Source organism: Colossoma macropomum, unplaced genomic scaffold (genome assembly GCF_904425465.1).
Source record: "Colossoma macropomum unplaced genomic scaffold, Colossoma_macropomum, whole genome shotgun sequence".
In the NCBI taxonomy this organism is placed as follows: domain Eukaryota; kingdom Metazoa; phylum Chordata; class Actinopteri; order Characiformes; family Serrasalmidae; genus Colossoma; species Colossoma macropomum.
In genome coordinates, this window is record NW_023494796.1 from 32,365,506 (window position 1) to 32,387,080 (window position 21,575).

General features: G+C 40.6%; 2 protein-coding genes across 3 annotated transcripts in view; both read right to left on the reverse strand.

The window, feature by feature from the left end:
• Nucleotides 1-21,575, reverse strand: part of adgrb3 (adhesion G protein-coupled receptor B3) — a 994,217-nt gene that overhangs the window by 243,754 nt on the left and 728,888 nt on the right. The gene's annotated exons all lie outside the window — the stretch shown is intronic.
• Nucleotides 1-21,575, reverse strand: part of LOC118816777 (echinoderm microtubule-associated protein-like 6) — a 126,848-nt gene that overhangs the window by 66,296 nt on the left and 38,977 nt on the right. For both annotated transcript variants that reach the window (XM_036583370.1, XM_036583369.1), the window contains exons 6-8: nucleotides 16,265-16,400; nucleotides 5,874-6,075; nucleotides 2,975-3,112 (exon numbers count right to left, since the gene is read on the reverse strand). In XM_036583370.1, the coding sequence (XP_036439263.1) occupies nucleotides 2,975-3,112; nucleotides 5,874-6,075; nucleotides 16,265-16,400 (476 nt within the window). The remainder of the gene's footprint in view (nucleotides 1-2,974; nucleotides 3,113-5,873; nucleotides 6,076-16,264; nucleotides 16,401-21,575) is intronic.

Genomic DNA, 21,575 nt, shown 5'->3' on the forward strand with positions numbered 1-21,575 from the left:
CGCACTCGTTTAGGTAAGTGACTCAAATCTGTCATTAATGTGACGAACCGGCGTCCTGAAACGCCCCTCATGAGCACATCCTACTCAGTAACGTCACGTGAATGAATCACGTTCATCATCAGCACAAACTAACGAGCAGAACGAGCTTCGCTGAGAAGATAATTAACTCTGATCAGCTCTCAGCTTCATTATTAGAGCGAGACGAAGGAGAAAAAGGTGAGATGAGCTGCTTTTCCACCGTTTACGGGCTTTAACTTCAGTTCGGCGCTGTTTAGCATTTTCTGAAAACCTTATGGACCAGCCCGGGGATCCAACCACGCAGCGGAATACATCATAAGCTTCTCCAGAAGAAGTCCATCTGTTTTTTTGTTTTTTTTTTGTTTTTTTTTTTAAACAGAGAAAGTGCAAATGCATTCAAAGCACTTCAAAGTGCTTGGTGGGATTAGCCACTTCAAAACGTATTGATCAACAGCACTGCAGATCCATTTACACTGGCCTGAGGGGAATGCATGGGGGGGCTTCAGCTCCATGGCTAAAGTAAATCAGCCTGACTTTTAAATCTGAAGCCATGAATGCACTTGTCAGTCACTGCTTATACCATAAAGCACTCAGCAAACACAGAGTCCGGATTGCATGCTTGTGTGTGCATTCAGAGAATAGCCCTTGAGCGGACATGCTTTCTCATGAGGCTGACATGCTTACATTCATTTCAATGACGGATGACAGCTGGTTCTCAACACAACAAAAGATTTACACCAAAATGGCTACACACTCTTAAATCACATCCACGCTTGGGCACCATGCGCAAAAGTACATTTAGGCTGTTTTCACATCTGCACTATATGGCCTAAAGTATGTGGACACCCCTCCAAATGACTGAGATCAGGTATTTTAGCCACCCCTATTGCTAACAGGTGTATAAAATCAAGCGCATAGCCTTGCAGTGCTGATAGACAAACACTGGCAGTAGAATGAGTCGTACTGAAGAGCTCAGTGGCTGTAAACATGGCACTGTCATAGGATACCACCTCAGACACAAGTCACTTTGTGAAATTTCTGCCCTGCTAGGTCTGCCCCAGACAACTGTACGTGCTATTATTGTGAAATGGAGGCATCTAGGAGCAACTTCAGCTCAGACATGAGGTGTAGACCATTCTAACTCAGAGCAGGGCTGCCGAGTGCTAAAGCACATGGTGCATAAAAATGGCCTCTGTTGCATCTACAGAGTTTCAAACTGCTTCCAGAAGCAACATCAGCACAAGAACTGAGGATCAGGAGCTCTACAAATTGGGTCTTTATGGCTGAGCACCTGCACACAAGACTAAGATCACTATGCGCAATGTATATAAATATAAATGCATTATCCAGCGCCTACTTGGCATTGAAATAGAGACCTTTAACATACATGAACCACAATCAGAGATAGCGGAACAGCTGACTTCTTTTTTGGAAATATATGATTCCTTCAATAGTTTTTGAATGAAGGGTGCAAAAATGCTAACATGTTAAAATTATTAGTTTTGGTATGAAATTAAAGCCTTTTAGAAACTGTACGACATCTTGTCTTCTGTAGACTGCTAAAACTGCTGAAAGCTAAAAAAGAACATCTACAAATGGTGATCAGTGGGGTCCAATCACCATACAATATGAGGCCTTGAGAGCTAGTACAGGGCTTTTAGCAGACGGAACACAAATGATGGCCTTTATTTATGATAAGTGTTGAGGAGAGGGCTCAAAATAAGATGTCTACCTTTTGATCTTGGTATTGTACACATCAGAGTTTTAACTATTATGGCAAAATCCCAGGAAAGCTGTATAGTTAAGTGACTTCCATATAGATACATGTCAAACTCTGACATCAAAAACTGAATCATTCCTTCACAATTGGTATTAGGTGTTCATTTCATCAAATGCTTCTGCTTTTTTTCCCCAAACAGACTTTGGTGATTGTGACAGTTCCATTTTTACTTCATCTGTCCACAGCACTTGTTTCTAAATGCCTTTATCTTATCTAGTCGTCGTGCAAACATCAGACGCTGACTTTTCTGATTACTAGATAAGGTTTCCTTCTGGTGACTCTTTCCTGCAGATCATGTTTGTGTAAGCAGCACTGCTAAGTAGAATAATACACCACCAGTCTTGTGTCAGCTAAACCCTCATGCATGTCCTTTACCGTCATATGGGGGTTTTGCTTTGCCTTTCTGGCCAGCATATAAGCACCAGAGAGTTTTCTTGGTCTTCCAGATCTTGTCTTCACTTCCAGAGTTCCCTTTAACCACAATTTCTTAATTACCTAAGAAGTGAATTAAGGCCTAGCAAATTAATCAACTTCTGAGACTTTACAACTGAAAGGATGTCCAACGTTTTACCAATTTATATTTTACCCATTTACCCATTTACTGTATATTACATTTACTATTTTATTACTTTTTATTTTTATTACAATTTTCTTTTTTTCTATTGTTGAAGTTCATTAAATATCAAGCAACTGCACCTTAATCTTCTGTTTGCTGCAGAGGTTCTGAACTTTCACTGTATTTTCACTGTACATACTTAATTAAACAGAAGGGAACATTTCATACACAAGACTAGTTGGTACAGCAGAGCTATGCTCCCCAGCCCAGCTCCTGTAGGACCACCTGCCCTGCATATTTTGGTGTTGTCCCTGTTCTAATCCAATTAATAAACCCAGCTAATTAACTAGCTTTACAGTTAGATGCATTAGTGCAGGAAAACACAACAGAAGTAAAGGATGGGAACCACTGAAACAGAGTAATGCAGGGGTGCTCAATCCTAGTCTTGAAGATTTACGACCCTGCAGAGTTCAGCCCCAACCCTAATTTGACACACCTGAAGCAGGCCATTAAAAGCTGAACTATTAGACCCAGGTGTGTTGGACCTGAACTCGCCAGGGTGGTGGATCTACAGGACCAGGATTGAGCACCCCTGGAGTAATGGTTAAAGCGTATGTTACCTGACACGGAGTACAGTGAAGGAGCCGTCCTTCATGCCCAGGGCTAGCTGAGAGCCATCATTGCTGAAGGCCACACTGCGCACAGCCTCCTCCATATTACAGCGGGCTATTAGAGCGTGGTCAGCCAGACTCCACAACCTGACAAATACAGAGAGTCACAGTTCACTTTATTACAGTAATACAGACATAAAAATAAAGAGGGAGACTTCCAGTGTGGCCAGAATGACTTTATGCCCCACAGCTGAAAACCAAACAGACTGTCCAACTATTCTTTGCAGATCCGTCCATTAATACTGAGACAGGGAAGGTTCATTTGTGTTGTTTCTATTCTTTTAAGGCCTAATTTTCTTGTTTATTAAATTTTGTTGTATTAGGTTAAATTTACCATTCATTCTTGGACCCATCCATTGGCTATGATGCCACAACCATGAACACATTTCCATATGACCACCCATTCACAATGAAGTGATAAGAAGTGTTGTCGCTGCAGGCAGTCTGTAGCAGGCTTATTGGAGTGGGAGATTTACAAAACTAAGTTCTATAGTATAATATTTCCCATCACTATGTTATTTATTTATTAGACTTTCAGATGTGTGAGTGTACGGGCTGATGAGTCATAAATCACATATTTTGAGTATTTTGATCGATCAAGACAATACTCAAAAAACAAAGCCTGTGATTCAAAGGGATGCAGAGATAATGAGAAATGGCCATGTAAGATTAATTATGACTGTTTTTAAATATAAACATTATTTGTAGACTATGTCATGTAGTAAGATGGGTTACATTAGTGACTGGCACTTGTTGCCTTAGTAGTACATTTTTGGCCATATATAGTGACACTATAGACAATGAGTGCATTTATGTGCGCCAAATAATCTGATCATAATCAGATTTCTGCAGTTATCTGATTATTCAAATGGTCATGTAAACACCTTACTCAGCATATTTCTTAGATCAGAGTAAGGTCTAGAAATCTGATTAAGAAATCTGACGAAGAGCTCAGTAATCAGATTTCTCAGTGCATGTGAACTCTTACTCTGATTTCTTTCGGATTTCTCAGTCTGAGCATGTGCGAGAACAGACAGTGGTACCAGAAATAAGTGAGCAGCTGAAACCAAATACATGCTTGACGAAATGAAGGATTTAAATATTCTTCATCTTCTAGATGATGTATGTTCATATTTTTGGGTAAAGTGACGCGATGATTAAAAGCTGCGCCATGAAGGTTGAGTTTTACGTCACGTCTTCTTCTGTGAGTTTATTGGCTGATTGTAAAGCAATAATCTGATTACTGTCTGACTCGTGTAGACCTGGAGTTTCACTATTATCTGATTACTCAAGAGCATGTAAACACATTGATCAGATTACTGACAAAATCTGATTTTCTGCGGTTATCAGATTATTAAGTGCATGTAAACGCATTCAATGACGGCCTTGTCAGTAACAACGGGTCATTCTCCTATCATGTAGTGACACTGGTTGTATTAGTAGTAATTTTGGCCATTCTGTAAATATTACTTTATAAACTCTTTATTAAAGTTAAAAAAGAAGGAAATATCAATGTCACCTTTTATTTATTGGTGTTTGTTTGTTTTTTTGGTTGTTGTTGTTGGAGGTACTATGAATGCATGAAAAGGAGAACTCATAGCACAAGCCTTGGCCAGTAAAAAAAAAAAAAAAAATTCCCCCTTGATGAAGTCCTTGGTTGTAGAAGTTGGCCTCTGGTCATTTCACTGTCATGTAGTGACACTGATTGCCTTGGTATTGACTCTTTGGTCATTCTTCTGCCATATCATGACACTGGTTTGCTTAGTATTGACTCTTTGGTCATTCTTCTGTCATATAGTGACACTGGTTGCCTTGGTATTGGATCTTTGGCGTTCTTCTGTCATATAGTGACAGCGGTTGTGCTTAGTCATCATTTTGTTCATTCACCTGTCACACAGTATGTTTATAAAATCACTGTGGTGACATTCTAAACTGTAGTAGCAACAACAGGCCTGAACTACTTAGGACGTGAATGAAAGGGACCGTGCGAGATGTCTTCCAGACCTTTACGCAAACACACAGTGTGGTTTATTCTTATCCATGCCAGGAGTCTGAGTGGCACTGGGCCACTATTAGCTTAGACCCTGTCTTTTACTTTAACTGGCACACAGGCTCATTACTGAAAGAATCCATGTGGCCTTGGCTGTCTGGACGGGTTGAATCGTTTGAGTGGGCGAGCGCGAGAGAGAGAAATAAAGAGGGAAGAAGAAGAAAAAAGCCAGACACACTACTGTTCAAAAGTTAGCAGTCATCATTCAAAAGTTTGGAGTCACTATTTTCAATAATAAAAAACCAAGTTTGCTAATTGGAATATCATATCAGTGCTCTACAATGGAGTTTCAGTCCAGATGAAGGTTATTTAAGATGTGTCCAGAATAATGAACAGAGCTGCAGAAGATTCCACAATAACCGAAAAAGCGGTAAAAAATCTAGAATGGAGTTAATAAAAAAATAAACTACAACCTTGTTTCTAAAAAAGTTGGGACGCTGTAAATGTAAATAAATAAAGAATGCAATGATGTGCAGATCATTTAAACCCTATATTTCATGGAAAATAGTACAAATACTACATGTCAAATGTTTAAACTGAGAAATGTTGCTGTTTTTTTTTTAAATATATGCCCTCTGAATGTGACTGGTTTTCAAAAAGTTGGGACACTTAAAATATTTAGTTAAACATTAAAAATTTGCCTGCTAGATTGTGTAGATTATCATTCTTTAATCTAGACATAAATTATTTCAGATTTTTTATATGATCACGGACTCCGAACTTTTGAACAGGAGTATAAGTGCAAGTGAAAGAGAGGGAGAGAGAAAGCGAGAGAGCGCTACAGCTGGAGTTACTGACCGCACAGAGCGGTCATCGCTGCCTGTCACTGCCAGCGGTTTCTTGGGGTGGACCCCCAGGGCCCAGAGCTCGCCCTCGCTGTGGCCCTGCATGATGAGCAGCGGCTTGTCCCTGTCGCGCACCATCACCTCAAAAATCTCACTGTCCTGCGTCCCCGCCAGAATGCGGTCAGCCCGCCAGCACACGCTGCGGATGGACAGCCCTGAGAAAGAGAGAGAGAGAGACTCACTGGTTTCCTGGGTAACCAACAATCCATTACACTATCAGCCACAGTGGAAATTCGGTTTCCATAAACACAAATATTTTTGCTCTTCAGACATGAACCATGTGCAGTTGTTTATTAGCCTCTACACTAAGACGGCCTACAGTCAGGGCACTGACCTCCTTCACACTGAACGGCTCAAAGCTATGTGGTCAGCTTTACAGTGTAATTCAGGTCTATTATCTCCGCTGGAACAATACGTACATGTGTTTAATGTTCACTTACACATTTATTATTCATTGATGTGACTGTCTACGTACATATACAATGTCCTTCACGCACACAGTCATATCGCTCCCTTCGGAACAAAACCTCGTATCTCCATTTTTGCCGTTTTTCAGTTTTTGACATCATTTGAAAAAGTCTGTTGCCCTTTACATTGTATGTAAATTTCATGAAGAATGGACTAAAAGAAACAACACAAAATGAGTTGGAAAGACGTCTGGTTCCACTGACTCACATTAAAAGTAAAGCATGTTTTTCCCTCTCCTGTAAAGTTACCATTTTTGGAGATTCCGACAACAGTGCTATGCAAAATAAAAGCCCTGGTCGAATAGGACGTTTGTTGATTTTCTAAGTGTAAATAAGTGAACACAATTCCGCACATTTTAATGCACAATTACTGTTTATTTACTGAATTTATATTGAATATTGGGGAAAAAATGAAACAAAAAAAAACCCTCTGTCTAAGGCATTGGTCACCAACCCTGGACCTGGAGATCTACTTTCTTGCGGAATCTAGTTCCAACTGCACTCTGCCACACCTGCTCCAGCAAATCAACCCCTTAAAATCCAGGCTTATTACTCAGTAACTAAAGGGACTTCAATGCAACCCAGTTGACCTATTCTTAGGTTATAGAAGTGTGTAACGAAACCTTGGGCCTGCTGGTGGACCCTGACCATTAAAGGGGTTAACTACTACAGAGGTGTTTAAATGGCTGGATCAGATGCTTTATTATTGGGTTAGAGGAAGAACAGCATGTTAGAAACAGACTGGAACTAAACGCTGCAGGAAAGCAGCTCTCCAATGTTAAGATGTATGTGTATTGCGTAACTGGTCATGTTTAACTGCATTTAACGCAGCACACTTATGTGAAATGTGGAACACAAATTATATGATAAATAGTTTAGTAGGATTTTTAAAATGTGGCAATGCTTTTGGCTATTATACGTTCTAAGATGTCAGAAAAAAAATTTAAGTACATATTGTAACTTCCTGAAGTATTGCAATATTCCTTTTTGTCACATCGCCCAGCTCCACTTTCAGCATATTAACCCACCACTGCACGTGTTGCCTCTAGGCAACAAACCCATTTTCCTCACTTTCCACTAACATTATACATTTTAACAACAGTGACAAGGTTAATAATGAAGAAAAACTTTTGGGTGAGTCAATAAAAAGATTATTTGGGTTATCATACTATCTCTTAATAGACATTTGAAACCTCTTTTTTAACATTCAGAATCATTTTTTTTTTGTTACGTGAAGTATGTTTGTTGCCTAGAAGCAACACTGTAGGGCAGTGGAATGGATTTAGCCAGTCACAAGCCAGATCTCATCACTTCAGGGAACATGGCTTCATATAATTTCTTCCCCTTGCCGCACAATGTTGCCTCAGGGCAACATACCCCAAAAGGACCCCTCCATGTATTATTATTTAAAACTGTTTTTCAATTTAATAATCAGGTTGATGTCATGCAAGAAGACTGAATAGAATATTGCTCTCAAATGCGTGCAGTAGAGGGCTAAAGTGGCTTCGAACACTGAACCGCATTTCCTTTCACAAAACTGCTTACAACAATTAAGTTTATGATCAATATTATTTTCAATACAAAGCGTAAGACATAACTTTGCCCCATGATTAAGCTCAACGTGCACGTGCTCGCCTGCCGGTTCCTCAGATCAAGCTTTTACAGGCTCCTCTGCGTGACCGAACGCACATCTGCCTGGTTCAAAATGAAGAGCCTATCCAACCCGTCTGAAAACACCACGCCGCCCCACGGCTAGAACGCGCTGGGTGGCAGCCAGTTTCAATTTGCCTCAGCAAATTGCTCCAAGAGTGTGTGTGACAGAGACGTGTGTAGCATTCATTTGGAGAGGAATGTGGAGTGGCTACAGGAAACTGTCGGCTCTCGCTCACACGAGCAGGTCAGTGACACGGGAAAAAGTGACGACACCTTGCAGTGGCCCTCTAATGGCCTTTGGGCGGTTGCTTGTCCTGCCGTCATCTTGGGTTTGTCTTACACAAGCACCCATAGAGCTGTTTAGCCAGAGACGACGTGTGTGCAAACAGCAGCACCTGCCTACTAGTTAGCACTTGCACTGATGCTAATGTTGCTAAAAATGAAATGGAAGTGGATGGCAACAGTTAACTTTATCCAAATGAGGCCACGCTAGCTTTTACTTAATCCTAACCATGTTAATAATGACAATGATGCTAAAAATGAAGCAAAGAGGGACACGTCAGCAACTTTATCTCAAAGAGACCATGCTAATCTGTGTCCATGAGCTTTTTTGTAATAAAGTTAGTATTGCAGTAACGCTAATGTTGCTAAAGTGAATGACTTCAGTTAATGTTACCCTAATGAGACCATGCTAACTTCAATTTAATAAACATGTTAGCATTCGTAGTAAAAGTCCTTCTATGAAAGTCTGTTCACTCTGCAGCCATCTTGGCATCGCCGCCAGGCAGTTATTGCTAGTCAATAAAGACCAGACTCCTTTCTCTTTCAATGCAGAGAGACGTTTTAAACCATTAAAAATGACTGGTAAAATCCAGGGGAGGCACTTTTTCCACTAGCAGCTTTACCAGCCAGCCAACTCGCTCTTTTACTGAAGGACGGGACTTTCTCCATAAACAGAGGTTGAATATTAGGAGTTTCCAACCAGTGACCTGCCTCCTCCTTTATAATTTCTCTGAGTAAGTCTAAGGGTGTGAGTCTAATGAGTGAAAGAGGATAGTCTTTAGTTCCAATTATCCAAATGAGATCACGCTAACTCGCATTCATGAGCTTTCATTTAATAATAGCCATGTTAGCATGTTGCTAAAAAAGAATGAAAGTGTTAACCCTCAGTTATCATTATCCAATCCAATGCTAGCAACTGATTGGGTGTACATATGCTGTCATTTTGTCCTTCTTTGCTTGTTATTTAATATTAAAAAAGGTTTTAGCATTTGTAGAAAAGGTACCGATGCTACAAATTAATTAAAGAAGACGGACTTCATTTACCATTACTGAAATAACCAGGCTAACTTGCACCCATATTTTACTTAATGATAGCCATGTTAGCATTTGTAGAAATACTAATGTTGCTAACGATTTATAAACAAGTATAGTCTTCAGTTACCCTTATCCAAATGCTAACTTGTGTCTATTAGTTTTTATTTAATAAATGTTCGTATCTGTAGTAATACTAACTAAAAATTAATACAGACTTCAGTTACCATTATCCAAATAACCGGCCGTACAGAAAAGATATAAATCAGAATTACATTTTACATAAATTATTATATTATTATTTTATTCCAAAATGTATTCCAAACACTAAAGTAAATAAAGGAGAAAATCTGGCCATTAACATGTATTTAAAAATGTATATTTTACATGTATTTCTGTTCCATATGGATGTCCTTTTAAGCAATGACAATGCTGCTAATAATAAAGCTAGCAACCAAATCAAACTGATGAGCTTTTATTTAATAGTACCGAGCATGAACATATGAGCAAATGCTCACATGAATTTTCATTTAGTGTTTAAACAAACAAAAAAAAAAGTGATGTCCCCTTGCTGGAGTGGCCATGGTCTTTGGGCAGTTAGCAGGGAAACAGAATATACTCCTTACTCTGGACAGAATGACCTGTAGTCTTAGAGACGAACACACCCGCAGCTGAATAGCCAAGCTAGAAACTACACGTATGTAAACAATGGCACCTGTTTACCAGCCACACAACCCACTCTATGCAAATATCTCTCCGGGGAGAGCACCTGGCAACCTGATAACAGCAAAAAGCACACAAAAACACACACATATGCACTTCTGCACACAGAAAACAGCCCCCCTGCTTATTACCCACTCAGCCAGTCTGAACAAACATTACTTTGGCATATTCAAGCCTTAATCAACCTGAAAGGCATAATGTGCCTTTTCTGTTGTCCACCAAAAGCAGTGTTGGCACCAGTCTTTTTAAAGCCTACTGTAGTGCAACAGCAGAATTTCTCCTTCCAAATAGAAAGTGAGTGATGGAAAACACCCGGCAGGTCCAGTGTGGATGTGAAGGAGGGTGTAATTACCACTGAGATTGATCTTTCCCTCCTCTACAAAAATAAAAAAAAGGAAAGAAAGGAAGAAGAGTAGTAGGCGTGGAGGCGGCAGGATCTTGAGGAAGTGAACAAGTTTCGGAAGTGAAACATGAACGTGACGACACACACTGATGAACCAAAACACTATGACCACCTGCCTAAAAGAGCTCTGAAGGTGCCCTGTGGTCTCTGGGACCAACTCAGCAGCACATTCTTCATGTTTTTCAAGATGCGACGGAAGAAGCCGCCACGCTTGGTCTTGTAGTTCCAGTGCGTCCCACAGATGCTCGATCGGATTCGAGATTTGGGGAATTTGGAGGCCGGGGCAACACCACGAATTCTTAAGCTGCTCAAACCATTCCTGAACCATCTGTGCAGTGTGGCAGACATGTTATCCTGCTGAAAGAGGCCACTGCCATCGGGGAATACCATCACCATGACGTGGCACATGTCACATGAATGCCCAGACCAGAACTTCGCCCAGAGCATCACACTCCTCCACGGCTTGTCTTCTTCCCACAGTGGATCCTGGTGCCATCAATTCCCCAGGTTAACAGTGCACATGTACCCGATTGGACGAGGTGACCTTGCTCCATTACTCCAAGCTCCAGTTCTGACTCGTGTGCCCATTGTAGGTACTTTCGACAGTGGGCAGGGCTCAGCATGGGCATCCTGACGGTCTGCGGCTACACAGCTCTATACACATAAGGGTGTGATGCACTGTACGTTGTCAGTTCAGACCAGACGGGATAGCCTTCGTTGCTCTCATGCATCAATGAGCCTTGGGCACCCAACACCCTGTCGTTGGCTTGTGATTGTTCCTCCTCTGAATGATGTCTGCAGGTTCTCATCACTGCTGACCAGGAGCATCCCACTAGCTTGCTGTTTCTGGCTCATCGACACTTCGGAACATTTTTCCACATCCAAAACATCGACTATGAGAACCTGTTCACCGACCGTCTAATACATCCCAGACCTCGAACTGCGCCGCTGTTACAAGATAATCAACACTTTTCACTTCAACTGTGAGTGGTCATGATGTTTTAGCTCATCAGTGTACAGTGCTGTGCACAAGTCATTGACCACCCTTCACATATTTAATTTCCAGACTAAAAGGGCATCAAATGAATCATTTTTCAGGAGATAATGGGCCTCCTAACAACCACCTGGAAGACCTGCTAGACACCAAAACGTCCCCATCAGATAATCAGCACTTAAAGCTTTCATCATTGAGAGAGAGGAGAAAATCAAACTGCTTCAGATCTGAAAACATCCACAGGTGTTTCTGTCCATCCTTCCACTGTGAGAAGACCACTCAGCGCTGTGGGTCTGAAAGGATGTGTAGCTGTCAAGAAGAACCTCACTGAGAAAAGGAGACGGACACATCAAACAAAGAAGCTGAGCGACGGACTGACCACCCCAGAGTCCAGACCTCAACACCACTGAATGTGTTTGATCACTTCAGAAAATGATCAACCAGCTTCTAAGACTGAACTTTGGAGGTGTGTCTGCAGATTCTTTGAGGAGCTGAAAGTGAGTCTCCTGAAAAGAATGGAAGCTGGAATGAAGGTAAAGAGGGACTCACTGAACACCTGGGTATTATATTTAGTTGTTGTTGTTTCTGTCCAACCATCTGTTAAATATGTAATGAAGGGTAGTTTCTGACTTTTGCACAGTGCAGTATACTTCAGCCACAAGGGTGTCTGGGTAATTTGGCAGGCTCTTAATACTAAAGCTGTGAGGCCAGGACTTTGCCATCCACTTCTTATTTGAAACTGGAAAGGTCTTAATTAGCTCACACCACTGGATCTCAAACAGCCATTTGAGAGAATTCCCAACAGTTCCTACGTGTGATAATGTTACTAATGGAGATATCTGCTGAGCGTGACCCAGGAAGGGTCAGGAAGAAGGTCGAGAATCAGAGGAGGGCGGCTCATAGGCAGACAAACACGCTGCGCTTAAAGAGGCTAAGGGAAATGCCAACCACTCTTTAATTAATCGTCTGTCTACTGAAAGGTCAGCTATCGGCTTTCATCAGCCTGGGACCTTTAGAGGATAATCAATGGTGATAAGCTTTAATCAACACCTGATGGCACCACAGACCACCACCGCGTTAAAAACGGCACACAAACACGGTAACAGTACTAAAAGAAAAGGGCAGAGAGATCAGGAGTCAGGGCTATTTAAATGAGAGCATGCTGACTTGTGTCCATGACCTTTTATTTAATGATTATATTGAATGAACTTTCATGAGCTTTTATGTAATAATAGTTGTTTCATTAACAATAAAATTGCTTATGGATGAAAGACAGTAGGAACCAGTTACCCCAGTGAGATCTTGCTTGTGCCTGGGGGGTTAATTTTAACAGCCTTGTTAGCATTTTTACTAACGATGAACCACTGAAAATGAAAGATTAGGTATCAAATGAGACCATTTTTGATATTTTCCCCCATTATCTCCCCAAATTAGCCATGCCCCCTCACTAACTAGGCCTCCCCCAACTACAACAAGCTACCAGCGCTACGAGGGTAAAGGCCAGCACATGCTTCCTCCAAGTCATGTGAAGCCAGACACCACATCTTTTCAAACTGCCGCTAGCGCAACGTCACTGGGCAGCTCAACACGCTCGGAGGAGAACACTAACTGCTAATTCTGTTATGCCAGCTAACAGATGCCTGAGTGATGAGGGGAGACGGGGGTCATCCTACCCACTCAGAGAGCGAGGACAACTGTGCTCTCTTGGACTCCCAGCCAGGGACAGCTGTAGCATCACAAGGGACTGAACTCGTGAATAGCGATGGTACCGGCTCAACTTGACTCGACTCGCATTGGTTTCCATGAGGCAAATCTGGCACCTGGTACTGGGTTCTATTTTCGGTATCACCTCTGTGGAGGTTCTGAATGAGCTGAAGCAATACCAAAAGGTGAGGTGGAAAAACTGCAGACTGCTGATTGGTCAGAGAGAATCGTCACTATCACCCTGTTTATCTATTTTTATTATATTTTTTATACTATACTAGTACATCAGCACATACTAAGGCATATTTACAGCCAAGATGGTAAAGTGGACATAAAATGTTCAATTGTTTTTGAAAGGACAAAATGGCTCTTCTTAAAATTTGGGTTGCCAACCCCAGTTTACGCTAACAAATTGAATATAAATGAAAAAGGCAGACTCACTTTGCTCCATAGCAAACACAGTTACGTTGTGACAACCTATTGTTTTGGTGCCCACAGTGTTGTCACACTGTTGAAATGTAATTTCTGAGAAAGTTGTGACAATGTTATCGGACAACACTGTGACAATGTTGTGGCAACGTTGTCACAACCTCTTAGAATCCTCGTAAGTTCCTTTCTGTTCCATGGAATTTCGCTACATTGCAAAAAGGTAGTCATAACACTGTATGGCAATGTTAACAATGAGATCGTGACAACCTTGTTCAGGCAACGTAAAGAGCACCAGCTTTTGACAACTTTTTAGCAATGTTGTGAAAAAGTAGACAGCCTCTTCTAAAAACAAAAGTCATCTCTTTCACATCATGGAATCGCTATGGCGACCAGCTACATTGAGGGGACGATATATCCACAGTGGAAAACGAAGTAGCTAGTACCAACAGTGAGCAGAGTCGAGTCGGGTTGAGCTGTACCGTGCAGTGGAGACGTGTTCTTTACGGAAGAACAGCTTTGTTCTGCAGGCTGATTCATTGCTATTTGTTAAACGTACAAACCTATACTTGGTTTATCACCTTATCTGTAATTTCATGTAATAATAAAAAGGAAACGGGAATTCTGCTCTGCGCTCTCAAAATGCGTATATTCCGAAGATCCGCACTGTACATATGCTTCCCAGCACTGTATCAAGAAGGCTATTACAGAAATACACACCTTTCCTCAACAGACGTTTGCTAATGACAGGCAGCTTCATTAGTGGAGGGCAAAGCAATTAAACTTAATTATACAACTAACAGACCTGGTGAGAAACCTTCCATCAGTGAAACACACCTGCTGACACTTTGCTGTGTGGGGGCTGTTAGCCGGCTCAGTGCTGTGTGTGTGTGTGTGTGTGTGTGTGTGTGTGTGTGTGTGTAACACACCCACACCCACATGCGTCTGGTATCAACCCTGTCACTCTCAATCACCATCTGCCCCGAGGAATAAGAACCAGCATGGTGCTAGAGTAATGACGCTGGGCCTCTATACCTGCTTCCTTTCTGACAGATCTCTCTGAAGCACAGGTGGGTGCTGTGACTCAAACATCACCCAGACACATCTGATCATTTACTTAATCAGGTATTTGAAAAAAGCGAGTTTTGAATACACAGAATTAGAACTAAAAATACACAGTAATAGTGCAGCTGAAGCGACTTCCAGATGGTCGCCATGCGGTTACTAAGGCATGCTAGGTGGTTGCTAAGATGTCTCTAGGTGGTTGTTATGATATCCCAAAGTGGTTGCTACAGTGTTGCTGAAGTGCTGCTAGGTGGTTGCTATGGTATCTCAAACGGTTGCTAAGGTGTTGCTACGTGGTTGCTATGGTATCCCAAGTGGTTGACATGGTGTTGCTAGGTGGTTGCTATGGTATTCTATGTGGTTGCTAAGGTGCTGCTTGGTGGTTGCTGTGGTATTCCAAATGGTTGCATAGGTGTTGATAGGTGGTTGCTATGGTATCCCACATGGTCACTAGCTAAAGTGTTGCCCCGTAGTCTCTCTCTATGCTATCCAAAGTGGTTGCTTCGGTGTTGCTTTGTGGTTGCTATGGCATCCCAAGTGGTTGCTAAGGTGTTGCTAGGTGGTTGCTGTGGTATTCTGAGTGGTTGATGTGGTATCCCAAGTGGTCGCTACCGTGTTGCTAAGGTGTTGCTAGGTGGCTGCTATGGTATTCTGAGTGGTTGCTATGGTATCCCAAGTGGTTGATATGGTGTTGCAAGGTGTTGCAAGGTGGTTGCTATGGTATTCTGAGTGGTTGCTAAAGTGCTGTTTGGTGGTTGCTGTGGTATCCCAAATGGTTGCTTTGGTGTTGATAGGTGGTCGCTATGGTATCCCAAACGGTTGCTAGGGTGTTGCTAGGTGGTTGGAATCTTGATAAAAGGCATGAAACTCAAGCATGGGGTTTTATCACTGTTATTTTATCAGCACGAAGACCAGCAAGAATCTTGTCTTCAGGACGCTTGCAGACATAAAAAAATATATTTTTTAATAATATAATAATAAACACAAAGGGTCTAATATCTATTTTTCTATGACGAAAAAAACTGCATAACACAGTGAAATATGTTCTCAGTGGGATGTCTGAATTCATTTCATTTAAAAGTTTGGATATTTAAATAGAAAAATAGTTAACCCGCAGTTTCAGTCAGCACAGACGATAAATGTTATAAATTTATGTTAATTGCTTCTCATAAAAGTATTACGGATGTCAAAAGTGAGAATTCTAAACGTTTGCGTGATGCTACGTTCATGTTTGTAAGGAGATTTTCTACTTTGATTTGACTCTGAAAAAAAGTTACTGTTGTAAAAATCTTTTGCATTTCTCAGCAAACGTAATTACTTACGTAACTACACAGTTCAATTTAAATAGCATAGCGAAAAACAATAATAACTCAACACTCCTAAGGGTTAAAATGGCCATTCCTACTTTAAACATCCCTGTTCCTGAGACTGAATGGTGTTCTCGACACTGAGCTGGTGGCTCTCTAGCTTTCAATCTTTACAGCTTCAGGCTTTGGCTCCTGTGGGACCCTGTGATGTCTGCTGTTGTGAATTCGGCACCAAACAGGAATGAATGATGTCAGTAAATGGAAGGTAAGCCGTATTTGTCTCTCTACCTTTGTAGCCCTGCTCAGCCTCCCGCAGGTCGATTTTCGTGATGGGTTTGAAGTCCACGTCCCAGAGACGGATGCAGCCGTCTCGTCCACCGGTGGCGAAACCCTCCTCGCAGGCGTACATGCTGAAGATCCCTGCCTATACCGAAACACCACCAACCCACACAAAAACAAACACTCTTAAAAAGATGCTTCTTTAAGGTTTCTTTAGTAAAGACAGTGGTTCTACATAGAACCATGAACAATCAAAGAACCATTTCCGTGCCTAAATGGATACTGCATGGTGAAAGTGTTCTTCAGATTGATGGGGAATGTACTGTCTATGGTTGTACCCAGCACCAAAAAGCGTTCTTCTATTGTAACAATGTCAAGCCTGTAACAATGGCAGAACCCTTTTTGGTGCTACACAGAAGCATTTTAAGGAAGCTTTTACATAGAACCATACACAACACATTCTCCATCAATCTGAAGAACAACTGCACCCTGCAAAGAACCATTTAAGCATGGAAGTGCTTCTTTGAGTGTTCATGGTTCTATACAGAACCATTGTCTTTAATGAAGATCTTTTTCAGAGTGTATGCACATACAGGGAATAAATCAACTCAATGAAATACAAAACAGTTAATCTACCATACAGGCGCACTTTGTAGGTTTACACTTACTGACTTTACTCCATTTGTTGCTGCACAGTTTATCAGCCATCCTCTACTCTGTGCATCAATGTAAAAGGACCACCACAGGACCACCACTGACTAGATATGTGGTTGGTCAGTCATTCTCTAACATGGTGACACCAACATAGTAACAGCAGGGTAGTGTGTGGAGCTGCTACACAGTTCTGACATGGTCTGCCAACCAAAACTATCCAGCAAAGAGAGCTTACTGACGCAGAGCTATGGTATCAGGTGTGATGGGCCCAGTCCCGTTTCTTACTGTTACCCCTACCCCTTGTTTTCAAGTGTTACCTTGCCACATGGAATTGAGCAACAATGGGTATTGGTTGAAATCTTCCCTCTGAAATGGGACCCTCAAATAAAAAGAGCATCACTTCATTAACAGCTACCAGCGCTGCTCTGTAGGCGACCCTGCCAGTCTGCAGTGACAGCAGAGGAGGGTAAAGTTCAGCTCCTCACTGCTGGGCTTTAGTTACATTTAGGGCATCATATGCCTTCAAAGAGGGGGGCAATTATTTATTATCACCCACCCCTAATTCTTCAGTGATATGAAGCTGAATCAGATATTCACCAGCTTCCCGTCTGAATTTTCCTGTTCCATCTTAAATGGTGCAGCAGATGCCTGAGATGCCCGAATGTAACTGCTACACCATTTAAGGTGGAACGGGGAATTTAGCTACCCAGCTACCGAGACATCAGCAACTATTAGCGACTATTATTTTTATGCTTGTAGTGAGGAAAAGGACCATAGTTTAATGTCATTTCATTGTATTATGGTTCTTTTCTTCATAACAAATCATAAAAAAATGCTAATAGTATATAGTTTTTTGCGCTTGTTATGAAGAAAAGCACCATAATACACTAAAACAACATAAAACTAAAATAATACAGTGGTTATTGTAATTTTTAACAGAGAAAATTCTCACACTTGTGGGTTTCTTTGGTCTCTTGCACAGCCACCCTACCCCTAGACGTGAACACGCAACACGGAGGGGTAGGGCTAAGAGGCAGGGGCGAGGGGTGAAATGGGATTGGGCCATAAAGCAGGGCTGGGGCAAACTCTGCAGCAGTAGCACTGGACACCCGAATCTACGCTACACTCACATAAAAAGTCTCTTTACTCAGATCTGATCTTTTTAACTCAAATCTGTTATTAACGTAAACAAACCTGTGTTTTGAAATTATCTGCATGCGCTACATTAATCAATAACATCACATGAATGAACTACGAGCATCATGAACAACAAACTTACCTGTAGAGCTTTTGCAGCAAAGATAATTAGATCTGAACAGCTCTCAGCTGCCCATTATTAGAGTGAGACAACTGCACTCACAGAAACTTCACTTGCTTTAAGTGCTTTCACAATAAGAGTCCTGTATACTTCTACTGTTCAATGTAAGTTTACTTGATTCAATTAAACTCTAAAATAGTGATTAAAAAATGGCATGTATTTATTCTACTACTATTATTATTATTATTATTATCATAACAATAATAATAATAATAATGAATTATTATTGTTATTATTATTATCATTATTATTATTTATTATTATTATTATTATTATTATTATTATTATTACTGTTGTTATTTTGTTGTAGCAGTGGTGGTTTGTGGTGACGGAAGAACTGGTAATAGCCATTCTCTACTTTGTGCTCAAAGAGAAACCCCACCAATTTTCCTTGGATTTCCACATAATAAAATGGTTAAGTTGTAAACAGTGTCATTCAGAGTGGTTTGGTGTGAAACACTCTGTTCTAGAGAAACTTACCGAGTCAGAATTTTGATAGGAACCAGACGTCCACCTCTAAAAGCTCCCTCACAGAAAGTTACTACATAAATGGTTATGAATTCACTGCCTGATGACTGACACATTGTTTTATGATAGTTTTGTGATAAAGTTAAAAAACATCTTGTTAATCCATTCGTCTGAAACCATTCTTGGTGGAGGGATACACACAGAAAAGAGTCCCTTTTTTTTTCTTCAGATTCATCACTATTTTCCATCATCAACATTACATATAACCTCAGAAGACTCATGTAGGTTCACTGGTGGTTTTGGATAGTAAATAAGTCTATATTTGTGTTGTAGTCATGGCGACCCCTGGTTCCTATCACCACCACTGTAAAAACATCTGAACCATTTCACACCAAACCATTCTGAATCACTCTGTTCACATCTCAATGCAGAAACCTTAAAAATTCAGTGGACTTGCCCTTTTTATTAGTGTATATGTTAAGCTATTTTTTCAAGACTACCTGGCTAGCAGCCCCAGGTAATTTGAGTTTGAGACTCCTGCTCCAGTTTGACACATACTGAACAGGATTAGCTCCACTGAGGCAGAGAGTGGAACAAATTCTCCAGGATTATCGTGAACAGGAGGAACATTAGATATCAGTCAATATCGCAAAATGGGTCACGTCCGGGTTTTTTATCCAGCAGAGGATTTTTTTTTTTAAACATAAAACAGAAAATGAAACTCTTTCTTCCCAATTATTATCTCCCCTGTGAGAGCAGACGCTGTGCATTTTACACGTCTGAGGATCTGACAACGCGCTTTTGGAAGTTCAAAGCTGCAGCAAAGCTGCTTCCTGCTAGTCAGGAGAGTCAGTGTTTAATGAGCTGCACATCAGCCCTGTGGCTCTACAGTACTTTACAGAACACCTTTAACCATTTCATACTATCAGAAATGTATCTCTGGACTTTATCAGCCAAACTAGACTCTAACTACTATGAATACACTCTATACAGATGAGTATTCTTGTGTATATCAAGGTACAGGTCTGCGCATACTGAGTAATAATACACTGTATAGTACAATTATTATTGTACGTTAAATAACAAAAATCATTAATACATGAAGCAATTCTAATTGAGAATGTACCTACAGTACTGTGTAAAAGTCAGAGTAGAGGTCTGTACAGTATCTTGTGGCACTGGACTAATTTTCAGTGATGTGCGCAGGAGCGGGTGGGAAACCAGCCCACTGCAGGCGGGAGCGGGCCCAGCACACAGAAAGAGAAATCTCTCAAATTAATTAATAGCCTAAATAAAGTGGAATGATCACTAAATCATATATATATATATATATATATATATATATATATATATATATATATATATATATATATATATATTAAAATGAATGAAGTCAGTCTAAAGAGCTGTGAAGCAGCTAATCACGTGAACAACACACAAATTCTCATTGCTTAGAGACAGCAGAGCCTTCAGTCTGATGGCCACAGCTGCCCAGCAAAACACCAAAAATAACCGCTCTGTGATTTAATTCCTGCTTTTTGTTTAAATGGTGAATAAATGGCTTTTGGTGAGGTCACTCACAGTGAGCCTGACGATCACGACTGCTGTGTTATTTCAGCAGAGAATAATGTATTTGTGAATAGACTGTGTCAGATATGGGGTCTCACTTTGCCTTGATGGAACTGTGGGCGGGAGCAGGACAAATTATTCTGATTTTCTGCAGGAGTGGGTGAGACCGAGATGAAATCTTGCGGGCTGGAGCGGGACTGGGTCAGTCACCGAGTCAGAGACCACCCTTTCATTTATTTTCATCAATTTCCTGTCAAAATGCCTGTTATGTAGTTATTCAGCATCTTTCATCTTCAAGAAACATACACAGCGGTGTCAAAGTCTGAGAGCACAAGTGAAAGTGCTTCTATTTGGACTTTTTTTTTTATTTCATATTTTCAAAGGTTTTCTTTTCAAATTCTATTATCAGTATAACAATCTAAATGAAGAGTAGAAATTTTAATATGAAATCCATAATTTCTGAGTATCTGATGTGTCCTTCTCTTGCTTTATTGACAGCGTGCATTTGAGCTGCATGGACTCCACAAGTGTGTGTAAAAGCCTCTGATCAGCAGAACCTCCCCAGAGTCCCTGAACACGAGCTTCACTGGAAGAGATCAGACTCTTAAGAACTCTTGACCTTTGTGTACGAAGGCCTTCACAAGATCAAGGTCACAGATTTGCATACATTTGAACAGTGACTTAAAAACAGTGCAGAATCTTTAATATTTGTTCTTCATTTTACTTCATAACTTTTCTTAATTTTTTTATTTTAAAAACATTCAAAAACATTGTTTATTTCCAACAGAAAATTACACAGAAGCCTTGACAACCAAGTATATCAAGTCTATCAGTATTTCGTTTATACACGCTTTACTTTTGTTCATTCTACCGACACTTTAACTCTTCTATTCTTCTAATTCTACAACGAACGAGTTGCAGCTTCAACAAAAGCTGCTCCCAAAGATCTCACTGAGATTCTGTTCCCCTTCAAACAGACACTAAGAAATGATGAAAATCTACAGACAAAACTCCTAACAACCACCTGGAAGACCTGGTAGACACCAAAACTGCCCCCATCAGATAAACAGCACTTACAGCTTTCATCTTTGACACAGTACTGTAAGTACACTCCCACTTGGAATTACTCGATTTTTGATTGATTTTTGTTATTTTACATGCAATAATAACCAAGATAATGTACATTTAAATATTATTCATTTATTTTACTAATTATTTCAGGTATTTTGAGAATTCCATCATTCTGATCTTACCTAATAAAGACTACATTATTTTATATGTATGTGCAACCCAACTGGTTTTACATTATTA